This window comes from Urocitellus parryii, chromosome 14, assembly GCF_045843805.1.
Source record: "Urocitellus parryii isolate mUroPar1 chromosome 14, mUroPar1.hap1, whole genome shotgun sequence".
In the NCBI taxonomy this organism is placed as follows: domain Eukaryota; kingdom Metazoa; phylum Chordata; class Mammalia; order Rodentia; family Sciuridae; genus Urocitellus; species Urocitellus parryii.
The window spans coordinates 38,533,687-38,546,894 of record NC_135544.1 but is presented as its reverse complement, the minus strand read 5'-3'; the positions used below and the strand labels follow the sequence as shown (position 1 = coordinate 38,546,894).

General features: G+C 35.9%; 2 protein-coding genes across 5 annotated transcripts in view; one reads left to right on the top strand and one right to left on the bottom strand.

Annotated features, from left to right (window-relative positions):
* Galnt7 (polypeptide N-acetylgalactosaminyltransferase 7) overlaps positions 1–4,296 on the top strand; it is a 136,932-nt gene extending 132,636 nt beyond the window's left edge. For all 4 annotated transcript variants that reach the window (XM_077792617.1, XM_077792616.1, XM_026389742.2 and 1 more), the window contains one exon: positions 1,934–4,296. In XM_077792617.1, coding sequence (XP_077648743.1) covers positions 1,934–2,071 — 138 coding nt within the window. In that variant the 3' untranslated portion in view covers positions 2,072–4,296. The remainder of the gene's footprint in view (positions 1–1,933) is intronic.
* Positions 4,297–10,667: 6,371 nt separating this feature from the next.
* On the bottom strand, positions 10,668–13,208 carry Hmgb2 (high mobility group box 2). Its single transcript, XM_026389736.2, has 5 exons — positions 13,068–13,208; positions 12,344–12,512; positions 11,976–12,121; positions 11,724–11,898; positions 10,668–11,149 (listed from the first exon to the last, which is right to left on the bottom strand). Exons 2-5 carry the CDS (start codon positions 12,491–12,493, stop codon positions 10,988–10,990), a joined length of 633 nt encoding a protein of 210 aa, XP_026245521.1. The 5' UTR covers positions 12,494–12,512; positions 13,068–13,208; the 3' UTR covers positions 10,668–10,987.

Sequence of the window (13,208 nt, the reverse complement as noted above, 5' to 3'; positions counted from 1 at the left end):
GTTCTTTGTTACTGCACTGCAATTCAATAATTGATAGTTAGAAAGTTATTGACAGTGTAGAATCTGAAATCATATCACTGAAATTTTGTTGTGTTTTAAACATTAAAATCCATTGGTCTTCCTTATGTTCTTTTAAACAAGGGATTAATTTTATTTTCCCACAGGATCTTTATATATATATATATATATATATATATATATATTATATAGATAGATAGATAGATACAACACATCACAACCTTGCAATCTTCCAGCATGACCTGTTTCTACAAGAAGCATGCCAGACCATAAGACTTTGTAGCAGAGTCTTTAAGAGCATTCAGTTGAGAAAAATAGAAAAGGCAGATCTCAGGGAAGCCTGGGCAAGCCCAAAGGCTGAGCTGCATCCTGTACTCTAAAGCAGTCCTTATCTTTTCAGATCTTTCTATGTTTTCTTATTCACAACATTCCCACTGGAGTGTTCATACTCTTCCTCAGTGTCAGGCTGCCATCTTTCTGAAGCCTTCTGCAGTTTCAACTTTGCCCACAGGGAGCCGGCATCTTCAATCTGTGTCACATTAGCAAAGTGGGCATTGTTTAGGGTGCCCAAACACCTTATTCCATGGGCATGATGCCATTCACAAAGTGCCCCTGAAAGGCCTTGAAATTGAATCTTTTATCCATATGAGCTTTAAACATCATGCATTGCTCACTTAGAAACAATTTTTACTAAGTTACATAAATCTTTCAAATGTTAATACATTTCATTGTACAATGTCCAAAAATCACAAATATAACCACTATTGGTTTCATCAAAAATGTCTTTTTGTGAAGCTGTCAGTTTCTTATGGTGATGGATACAGGTTTTCCAAAACTCAAGTTTTGCTTGCAGACTCAAATTTTATCAATTACAACAGATACTGTCAGGTGTTTTTTTTCTTCTTCTTCTTCCTTGAAGTGACAGGTTCACTTCAGTTTTGAGAAAATCTCTACCCATTACCCAAGTTTGAATAATCATAGTTTGTTGATGAATCATTCTTTCAAGTAACAGTGACATTTCAATAAAAAAAAACAACAACAGGTAGTTCATCCCTCACATCAGTTATACAAGTGCTTGTCCAGAAAATACCATTGTACTTTATTGTGTAGAAATATTTGATACATACTTCCCATTCCATCTCTTGGAGTAGTTTTGAACAATAGACTTGAGGTTCAAGATTTAATAAGATTAATAAGTGTTAACCACTTAACCAAAGCAATTCTTAAACAAAACCAAGATTGTTTTTTTAACTGTATGTGGCAGTGAAAAATATGACTACTAGCATATTTGGGTGTCATTGCTTGATTTATGCTAAGGCTCCAGTGGTTTTACTCCATTGCTTTTATTCCAATGGTGTAAATGTCAATACATTGAAAAGGTAAATGAGTTCTTAGTATTCTGAAAATAGTTTTCACCTTTAAGATCTAATCTTGGATAGTCTGCAGACCATGAGAAACACTTGAGTTATAGTAAAACAACTTACAACGTATGATGAAAACTAATATAAGGTATAGTCAGTAGGGATGAGAAGGAAAAAAATATAAACCAGAAACATTACAAATATCAGTTCTTGATAACTGGTGTAACACAAACAAATGAAGAAAAGTGCAGTATTTCCTGAGGACTGGAAAGTGGTATTGTCATTTTTGCCCAGAATAGGAACTCAAAGTAGTAGACTTAAGGGTAAAGATGATGAATTTAGGATTGTACACATTGAATTTGATGTACCAGCAATATGTTAAGACTTAACAGACAATAAAAGGACCTAGAAATCTGACAATCAAGAAAAATCCAAAGTCTGAGGTGTGGTAGGCTTGAAAGATTTCCTTATGAAAGCCAGATATTGACTGCTAATAGCAGGGCTATCAAAAGAGTCCAAATTTAAAACTCATTTTTCCTTATTGTGTTTTCCAGAACCTGCACAGATTTACTCACATTCCTTCAGGAAAGTGCTTGGATCGCTCCGAGGTCCTACATCAAGTGTTCATCTCTAATTGTGACTCTAGTAAAATGACTCAAAAGTGGGAAATGAATAATATCCACAGTGTTTAGAAAGAATAAAAGAAACCAATAATCTACCTACTGACAAGTAAATTTATACAGGACTGAAAACCGCCTGAAACCTGCTGCAACAATTATTATTAACTCTGTACAGCTCCAAACCTGGAACCTCCTGATCAGTTTGAAGGACATTGATAAACTGTGATTTTACAATAACATTATCATCTGCAGTTACTGTTTACAAAACTGCTTTTACCTTAAACTTTGTAGATGTTTACATCTTTTTTGTTTTGTTTTAAGATGATGTTGGTAATTTGTGCCTTTAACTCTGTTTTGTGGGAACAGAGTTAAAAGCATGTCGTCTTCTTTGGGATTACACTCAGGGGTCTGAAAGGCAGTTTGATTTTTTTTTTTTAAACACTTGAAAAAAGGTTGTAGTAACCAGACTTTCATATATAACTTGGTGATTATCAACCTCTTGTGTCTTTATTTAATTTTACATCTTTTTGAAGCACTGCCACAGGTTATTAGCCAAGGTGGCCTTCCTTCACAGTCATGCTGCTTTTTTGAAAGGTGAATTTCAACACATTTAGTGCCTCTTTCATTTCTCAGTATATTTTTCAAGACCTTTTGATGAAATTTATAGGATGGTAATGATGGAATGAATTGTCACCTGTATCAGGAATACTTAGACTTCTCAGAAATGAATTTGTGTGCTGCCATTTGCTATGAAGTTGAATGTTATGTGGCTTGAGTAAGAAATGATGATATGTAACATCTTAAGGCTTTAGTACATGGGGTTTGAAAATTGTGTGGCATTAACTCCCACCCAGACCTGCTGGCATTCTCAGTGCCATCTGTCCATGCCAACTCTTAGGGTAGCAAAGGGATCTTCCAACTAGAGAAAAATTGTACTCCTACATTTAGGATTTACTTTTCCCCAGTACCTGTTGATACAGAAAGCTATAAATAAATCTAAGTTTTGAAACTTGGGCAGGGCGGGGGATACCCAAAATAATAAAACACTGCTATAATAAACACGTCAAAGGTTCATTCTGGCTGAGGTAAGAATTTCTAAGCCCTTTTTAGATTAAGCCTTATAAAACTCCTGTGCATTACATCCTAAGTTGTGTAACCTATGAAACCAAGAGTGAATTGATATTTCATTTATCTTCATCCAAATGAAATTCCCTATATATATTTTAAATTAAATTACTAAGAATACCACTCATTAACAATTGTGAACTACTTTCTGTTGAATCGGGTATTAATTCTCTTTTATTTCTTAATTTCTTTTTTAGTAAGTGTATTTTTATTAGCATTTTTCCAGTGAAAAGATTTGCTTAGGTTTAAACATTTATTAGGACAGTACCTACTAAAGGAGAACCAAATACTGCAAATAGTCTATTCAATTTTGATGTCTAAATAAAGTCTTTTATTACCCAAAAGATTAAAATGCCTAGGTTGGGTGCTTAAAAAATGTGATAAGGTGGAAAATGGCAAGTAAATTAAGCATTTTTGATCTGTAATCATGGTATCATTACAGTGAAAGGAATTAAAAAACTACTGCCATGGAGAAATATTTTTAAAGCCTAAAAAAGAAAAGAATCCTACATTTGTTTAAAAGAAAAGCCTACGTATTTGTTTCATCCAAACTTAGTTCTTAAATTTGGAGAGTAAAAGTTAAACATCCTAAACAGTTTTATTCAAAATTTTGAGTTTTCAGTTTGTATTTTGCTACTGATCTGTGGTCAGCCATTTTAATGTTCATCCATTTCTAGGGATATTTAAAAAGAAATACATTTATATGCTTATATAATTGCAAAATCAACTATAAAAAAGAAACCAAGAGAGAATTGAATTGGTACTTTAATTACTTTTGTGTTGGCAAATAGGCCCCATTTTCCATGTTGAATAGATTATAACCTTGTTATCTATGCATAGGCCTAAGAAAGGTGGCACATGAACTGTGCATGTAGTTTTATGGGTAAATTAAATGTTGTTTTTTTTTTTTGTGCAATTCGTTAAAAGAAGATACTCTATGAACATGATTCTATATATTGAAATCAGAAACCTTACCAAACGTGAAAAACATCAGAAGCTGCTGCCATAATGACTATTTTCTACTGTAGGCTGCTTTGGAAATAATTCTCATATCCTTGCTTTGTAAGTTGATAATATCACTATGCATTTCTACACATTTTATAAATTTGATTTATGCAGATTTTGATACACTGTATGTTTCTGTAGAAATTGTACAAATATTCAGAATTTTATTAGGGTAAATTTGAGAAGCTTATGTATATCCTAATTCTGGGTTGCTTGTTTTTTAGGTGAGAAAAAATAAAATATTGTATTTTAACCCATGGTGTTTTTCAGTATTTGTAATCATTTCTAAATCTACACATTTTAAAGAATTAGTTTAATTTACAAGATATACTGTTTACAGCTAAAATATTTCAAACCATAGTTACTAGTTGACTTTGTGCTTGAGTGTTGAGTTAGAATTCTGCTGCATGTGCTTAGAATACTCAGCGCTTACCTGTCTATAGGAAGGAAGCAAATTTTTTTAAAAAAAATTTACATATTACAAGTTTTATAATCATCCAAATGTTGCAAATATAAAGGTTTCTTTTTACAATTCTAGTTACCTGTGAGTGGCAATTTTTTAAGTCACCTATCCAATTATAAAGTATAATCCCAGTAAGCTATATCTTTCTTGGTAATGTATTCTACTATATAATTGCCTATTGAAAGTGAAAGTGTCTTTAAATCAAAATTCTTTACAACCAAACAGATCAAGTGAGAAGAGAAGGGAAGCATACGAGAATGAAATTAGAAATAATGCATAAGACCTTGTGGTGCAAAACATGCCATCCCAAGAGAAAACATGGCTGCTAACTGATTCAAGTAAGTAGCTTTGTTGACTTGGGACCTTCCAACTCATTTGCCTGTTTCATGTCTTTCAATTCTTCGCTGCTGTAGGGATAGGCTAGGAAATTTGAAAAGTGACAGCACTAGACTGGAATAAATGGAGACTCACGTACTTCATAAGATAGTCTCTTACAGCAATCTTGGAATATATTTCATTTCCAGGGAAAATGTAATTGGAAAAGAATCCACCTGTAATTCAATGTAATTCAAAAACATGACAGCTACCTGACCTGAGCCAGATATTTAATAGTAGTTTAGGAATATGAAAATCAGTCCATGTGAAGGCACTTTTTAAAAATATAAAGCACTAAGAAAATATTATTCATTAGAATCAATCTGTGTGAAAATGGACAAAATTGGAATGGATTTTGAGGACCATTATCCCTGCAAGTGGAGAATAAAGAAAGGACTGTTTCTAAATTAGATTCAATAATTGCTCTACAATTCTCATTTTTAAGATTTTGAAATGCTCATAGTTGAGGTTAGTAGATTTCAACTTCTGAGTGAATTACACCTGGTTCAGTACATCTGAACAGAAGTGTGACAGAGGGCTCCTTAACTTTTAGTATAGTCTGCTCATCTGAATGGTAGTATAATATAGTTTAATAGGGTGGACTCCAAAGTCTGACCGTTTGTATTCGAATCCCTGTTCCACTACAAAATACTTGGGTGAGTTATTTAACCTCTGTACTAACAGTTTGCTTGTTTATAAAATGAGGGAAATAATAGTGCCTATTTTAGAGGCTTGTTATTAGTATTAAATGAGTTAATATAAAGTTCATATAAAGTTTCTGGAATACAGTCAAGGTAATATGTTAACTATTATTATCTGGTTTCAAAGTCTTAAAATCTGTCTTTAATCAGAATAAGAAGATGGCTACACTGCAGACCTCTAGAAAAGCTGTGTGTGTATGCCTGTGTTTCAAAACCATATGTCATATATCATTACCCCTACTTTATAAGTGAAAATTAACCTCAAAAGTTAAAGAAACTAGAGGTAAGATGGTTTCCAAAAGAAATTACTGTCTCAGCCTCATGTCATTCACATGATAAGCAGAAAGTAGTTTTCAGTGGTCCAATTCAACTCTTAGATAACCAAGTGCCATCTTGAAAGTTGTCTTAAGACACTGTGCTCTTTAAATTATCTTTATATGAAATTTCACTTGGGATTTTCATATGGGTAAATAAGATGGGCTCAGCAGTGCTCACAAGTAATCCCAACAACTCTGAAGTAAGTCTGAGGCAGGAAGTTCTTAAGTTCAAAGCCAGCCTCAGCAACTTAGTGGGACTCCGCTGCCTCAAAATAATAATCTTTTTTAAAGGTCCAAGAATGTAGCTCAGTGGCAAAGCACCCCTGGGTTCAATCCTCAGTACAAAAAAAAAAAAAAAAAATCTTTTTAAGTATGGGTAATCATACTCCAAATTAATTTAGATTAATTTAAGATTCAATCAAATTTTTTTTTTTTTTTTTTGTACTGGGCATGGAATCTATTGAGCTACATCCCCAGTCCTTTTTACTTCTTTGAGGCAGGGTCTAAGTTGCTGAGGCTGGCCTTAAACTCATGATTCGCTTGCTTTAACCTCTTGAGTCTTTAGGATTACAGGTGTGTGCCACCATGGTGGGCTCAAAACTAAATAGTAGAAAATAGCTATGACATAGTAATTGGTATTGACATTACCCTGGCTATTCTAAACAACTCTAAAACTGGACAAAATATATAGGGGCAACTGTTTTTAGGAATTGGTTTACAGACAAACTTTTTAAAAAGGGAAATGGGGTGAAACCCAGGTTCACTATGTCTAAGAGAATTTCTCCACCGTGGTATAACAAATGGATAATGGAGCTCAAGAATGATGATACTGCTGAGCTGAGCAAGAAAAGTGGGTGTTTGGGGTTGTTAAAGCTGATGGAATTTCTCAGGGAAGTTAGTGAAGGTGAGTCCTTTTGTGTATTAGCTGACCTGTACAGGAATTTTATAGTGCTGCCATTTGTAATAGCATAATAATAATAATAACCTGAATACCCATTGAAAGGAGAATGGATGAATTATGGTAAAACAAATATTACAGTGATGAACATGAATGGACTAGATATAAACAGTCTTAGTAATACTATGTTAAGTGAAAAAGGCAATTCCTCAAGTACTCCATTCAGCACTCTTTATAAATACTAAGTGACTAAAATTAAATATACAGTAAGTTGTATGTTTATACAAGAGGTTAAATAATTGTAAGTTCACAAATTTCATGTTGGGGTTAAGGACATAAATCCTGTACTTGATATCCCCAGAACCCTGTGGTAGGAATTTCTATTTAATGCTGAGAAAAACTCTTAAAGAACGTCTTCCATGATTATTTTTCCTACCCACATTGATGGACAAAAATCTCAGAAGTGAATCTAATTACTCTATCGTACATCTATACATTGTGTGTGTGTGCGCTCGTTTATACACACACATGTACAAAAAAATGTATATATATTTATACACATAGGTATATTCATATATAGATGTCTGTAGATAGATGGATAGAACCATCAATTGATTGATCTACTTGTTTGAGCTAAATAGTGGCTGTCCACTTTGCCCTGGACATTATATGCTTACAAATATGCATAGAACACTTTGTGACACTGGGGTATAGCAGTATAAAAATTTTTAATAAATTTCTATAAAATAAAAATTTTATTTGCCCAAGAGTTTTCTTGTATGCTCCTTAGTTCACCACATACAAGCTTTTTTCTGGTCTGGGTTTTTATGTTTCCTATGAGTAAATATCCTCTCCCTAAAAATGCCATCATCTCATGAGGAACTCTCATGAAGAACTAATCCAAAAATGGCTTGCTTGTGTGTGTGCACAAGTGTCCACAAACTTTGCACCCAGGGCTTTGGGTGCTAAGCAAGTGCTCTACCACTGAGCTACACCCCCACTCCCTAAAAATGGCTTATTTCTAAAAGGTTATTTTCTTTTTAAAAGGAGCTTCTGCGGTGGCATAATAGCTCCTTTAATTTTCTTGCTATTCCCCAAGAAATAAAATCATTTCTAGTGAGATATGTAGTAATGGGAAGTCAGATTTAGGATACTGTTGTATTTATACTATTGTAAGATAAGCTATTTACTATTCATCGAAAATGATGCTGTTAAAAGGCAAAATATTTTTTAAAGCGTACTATTAACTCACCAAGTTTGCAGTATGTGCTTTGATGTATAAAGGACCATAGGGTCTTCTAGCCCAGTGCCCTATTACAAGTTAAAAGACCAAAACTAGTGGGTGACATTGGGGAAGAAATAAATCTGAGCCTTTATCTCAGTCTTTGCACTCATTTCAGGAGGACCAAATATTTAAATTTTAAAAAAGAAAAACCAAAGTTTTTGTTGTTGTTGTAATCTGAATAGGAAAGAACTCTGAAAACCATGAAAGAACTGAAACATTTGACTACAGAGAAATAAGAAATCTTCATGAAAAAAGTACCAAAAGTCAAAGAAATATTTACATGTCATAAAAGATCCTTTTCCTTCATATTAAATAAACTATGAATAACAAGACCAATCAGACAAAAAAAGATCACAGATCAAGAGAAAACACAATTGGCTCTTAACATGTAGTAAAAAATAACAGGAGAAAACATTTTTATATATCACAATAAGGGACTAAAAAGTTTGAGAATTATGTTGATGAGGAAACCAGTCACTGCAAAACATATAAAAGGTGGAGTATATTTAGCACACCTTCTATGGAGAGCAATTTTAGCAGGCTTCAGCAAGAAGCCTGAGAGAAAACAAAGCACAAAGACAGTTTCTACCAGATCCTATGTATGGGGTTTGGTTTTTATAATTAGCAATTTTTTAAAATATGCATGCCTTTTACCTAGCTACTCCTTATAGGATTCTTTCATGTGTGAAATCACAAGGATAGTCACAGCAACATTGTTCTTAAAGAAAAAAAAAAATACAATATCTATTCGGTTGCATACTGCAGTTAGCTATTTAATATGCCAACTGTCATACTAAAAAGTTACCAACAATGTTAAGAACTACGTATTTAGATATATGCATCTAGATGTATACATACACCGTTATTTATGGTTACACCTTTATTGGATAAAGTATTGCATCACTGGAGTTATCCAAGTTAATAGTCTGGAACAGTATAGCTGGGACTTAATAAGATGAACTATCCTCTCATATCTACCCTTTTACATTTTGTACCATTTAAATATGACCTATTTATAAAGCTTACATAAACATACCTCCAATTAGTAGCTAGTCTAGAAGAGAATTTTAAAAATTACTCATTTCAATGCTTTCATATATCTTTTAGTCACCTAGTTGCAATTATTGAGAACTTGTTTAGTCTCTCAGATCTGAAATTTTTATTTCAAACATGAGCTAGGCAGGGCCCATTTCAAATCCTGATTGGCTATTGATTCAAATGGGTGTTCTTAAACTACAAACAACAGAATGTCAGTATCCCAAAGTTAGGGGACAAGAAACTCAATAGGACAGCATTGTGGGTCTAATCTATAGATATGGAAATTAAGTAAACACAAAATTTCTCTGTTTAGATTTTAACAACTTCCCATCTTTTCTGTGCATTAGGTGCTGTTTTCAAGTACTTTACAAAATTTTCATCATTAAAACACTGTGAAATAAGTATTTATCCCATATTACAAATGGGAAAAAATAGGCTCAAAAGTTCCTACTTCTATAAAGCCCTACACCAGGGTATGCATCTGAAATACATTACCCCAAATACTTTAATTGTACTAAGTCACCGAACACCTGAAAACAAATTCTTATTTTATGATCAGTGAAAATCCTGCCAGGTAAGGTAGTGCACACCTGTAATCCCAACCACTCACAAAACTGAGACAGGGTTGCAAGTTTAAGACCAATCTCAGCTACTTAACAAGACCCTAAAGTCGTACTGAGACCCTGCCTCTAAACAAAACAAAAATGGGCTGGGGACATGACTCAGTGGTTAAGTGACCCTGGGTTCAATCCTATATCAAAAAGAAAAAAAAAAACCACCAAACTTAGGTAATCAAGATAGTCAAACTGTCAACAAAGACTTCTATAGGTAGGCATTTAGTCCATAGATGATCAACTTTCACTAATACCTCTAATATCAACTTACAAGTTAACTGTTGCCTCCTCAAGTAAGCATTCCTAAAATAAATGCCATCCCCTATAAATATAAATTCTAGTGAAATTTAGTCAGGGAATATCACAATCAAATACTTCTTAGGCTAGTTACCTAAAATTCTAGACTTAAGACCCAAGATTTCAGATATAATTCAAAATCTACTGGGGTATTCTACCTTTAACTTAATAAAAAGCTAAAATTTTTGTAATTTTTTTTAAAAAATCAAATGTGTACATTTTAGAATTCACCACCCTAGCTACATAAAATTTCTGAAGGCCAGAGCAGGTAAGGGACAAGTTACTTAATAAATGAATATAAGCATCAAGCACAAAGTGTAATCTTTCTTTGAAAACAAAGTTCATTAAACTTCTTAAAGCGTATTAAATTCCAGATCTGAATTTCAAAGTTTAAAACATTTTACTAATTCTACTATTACCTAAGAACTATTGGGCATAATTTTTTTTTTCAAAAGGGAAAACTAATTTAGCGTATTAAGACAAAGACAATAGGAATAATATACATAATTTTATTACAAATTTTTTTTAAAAAAAAAAACAAAATGCAACATCCTAAAAAACCCAAAATTTACTAATTCCTATCAGTTTGCTGTGCTACCATACACAAGAAATTAAAGAAACCATTAAATATTTAGGAACATTCAACATCAGAAGCTTTAAAATCTAACTGTATGTAGTAGCCCTTCAAAAAGCTACAATCTGCATTTTTAAAAAAGTATTTTCTCTACAAAGAATCTTAGCAACTATACAAAAATCTGTACAGTTTTTATACTGAAGCTAATGTTGAGCTGCACTTGAATTCACATTCTTAGCAAAACAGTTGCCTGAGCACACACACACACTCCACACACATCATTACAGGACAGCCACTTATTCTTCATCCTCCTCCTCTTCCTCATCATCTTCATCCTCCTCCTCTTCTTCCTCTTCCTCTTCATCTTCTGGTTCACTCTTCTTCTTTGAGCCTGTTGGCCTACCAGGGCCCTTCTTTCCTGCTTCACTCTTGCCCTTAGCACGGTATGCAGCAATATCCTGAAATATTGTCAAAATAATATAATCAACATCCGGTGTCATTACTCAACTCTGAAAAACCACTTCATTGTAAAAAATCTTAAAACTACTGACCAATAACCTTGATAGCTGTCTACATAGGTATTCAGAGTCTACCTTACTTTGGGGAATATTTGTTTGCTTTAGACTTTCGGAAACCAAATGGTATAAAAAATGGGAGTTGGTCAGTGAGTGCTTTTGCTACCAATATTCATTTACATCACACATTTCCCTGCCAACTTCACATTCTGAATACATCTACACAAAATATTTGGCCCTCCAACTTCTTAAAACAGACTTATCTAACTACAAATGAGAACATATGTAGGAAATTTCACAGTGCTACAAACATTGCTTTCAGTCAAAGGAAGAAAGGCCTCAATGAGCTTGTTGCTTAATTGGACAAATTCCATTAAGGCTCTTCTTAATGTAACTGATGACCATTAACATAAGATTGCCTGAATTTCCCAACTTTCTACAGTTCATATCTAACATACTTTTAAAAAAAACAATGTCTACCTCATTTTAACCTCTTTTTAAGACTACCACAATATACCTTCTCATATTTCTCCTTTAGCTTAGCTGCTTTCTGTTCGTATGGCTGTTTATCTTTGGCTGACTGCTCAGACCACATTTCACCCAATTTTTTTGCAGTATCCCCAATGGACAGGCCTGGGTGTTCACTTTTGATCTTTGGGCGATGTTCAGAGCAAAACAGGAAGAAGGCAGATCTGAAAGAAAGCAACAGGGTTAATAAAGCAAAAATAAAAATCGAAGGGATAGTTTGGTTAATTTAAAATAAACTTACGGTGGTCTCTTAGGAGCGTTGGGATCTTTTTTCTTTCCTTTCTTATCACCTTTGGGAGGAACATAATTTTTCATCTCCCTGTCATAGCGAGCTTTGTCACTTTTTGCCATATCTTCAAACTTCGACTTCTCCTTTGCAGACATGGTCTATGAGCATAGAATGAGGAGTACAAACACAGCAGTTTTGTAAGCTATAGACATCCAAAAAAGATTAAGAGCATCTTTAAGGATCACATTTCCTTAGCTAACAACTCTGTGTTTGGTGGCCTCAGTGAAATACTGAAGTGGTCGGCCTGAAACGCCAGGGTCATCAAGGTTGTTGGCTGCCTGCCCCAAACACCTGAAAACCCTCAGCTCGGAAGCCCTCACCTTCCATCTCTCCGAGCACTTCTTGGAGAATTCGGCGAAGTTGACGGAAGAGTCCGGGTGTTTCTTCTTGTGCTCTTCCCGGCAGGTCTGCACGAAGAAGGCGTACGAGGACATCTTGCCCCTCGGCTTGTTGGGGTCTCCTTTACCCATGGTGGCAGCCGCCGTCTACCTGGCGTGGAGAAAGCCGGCGGGTGGGCGCGGGGCCCGCAGCAGCGCTGGCGGGGTGCAGCTTCCCGCCCAAACCCGGCCCGCGCCCCCCTCCTCGCGGGCAGGCGGCCGCCGCGCCCGGCTCCCCAGCCGCCTCCGCCCGCCGCCACAGCCGCGGCCGACGACTCCTGACGCCGGGTCAGCAAGTTTCTCCGCGAGGCCGGATTCCGCCGCCCGCCCCTCACCGAGGCCCGGGACGCCGCGAGCGCCCTCGCAACCCTTTCCTGACAGAAATGTCCCCCGACTTCTACGTCGCGAGCCTAGCGCGGACGAGTCGCCTCGCGACCGACATTCAAAAACTACTGGAACCGGGCCCGGGGGAGCTTCCCGCCCTCCCGCCTGCCCCGACACCCGACCCCGCCCGCCCTTGGCAGCCCCGGCCCTCACCAGCCAGTACCCCAAATCCAGCTAGCCAGGTCGGACCCCAGGAGTCACGGCTCCGAGACACAAGAGAGGGCTCTGAGGGAAGGGGGAAGGACAGGCCCACGAACCAGAAGAGATTAAGGGGGATTCTTGCCTGATGGGAGCTTTTCCTCAGAGACCCGCAGAGCGGCCGGATCAGACAGAGGAGCTTCCTCCCCTGGGCTCCGGTGTGAACTGGTTTATCGCTAACGCAATCCTCAGCCTCTTGTTTTGCAGAGTTCTCCGCGCCACGGCA

Coding starts and splice junctions, on each gene's coding strand:
- Hmgb2 (XM_026389736.2), bottom strand. CDS start 12,493: ATGGGTAAAGGAGACCCCAACAAGCCGAGGGGCAAGATGTCCTCGTAC. Junction 12,122..12,343: donor AGTGCTCGGAGAGATGGAAG/GTGAGGGCTTCC, acceptor CTATGCTCATAG/ACCATGTCTGCAAAGGAGAA. Junction 11,899..11,975: donor AACGCTCCTAAGAGACCACC/GTAAGTTTATTT, acceptor GCTTTCTTTCAG/ATCTGCCTTCTTCCTGTTTT.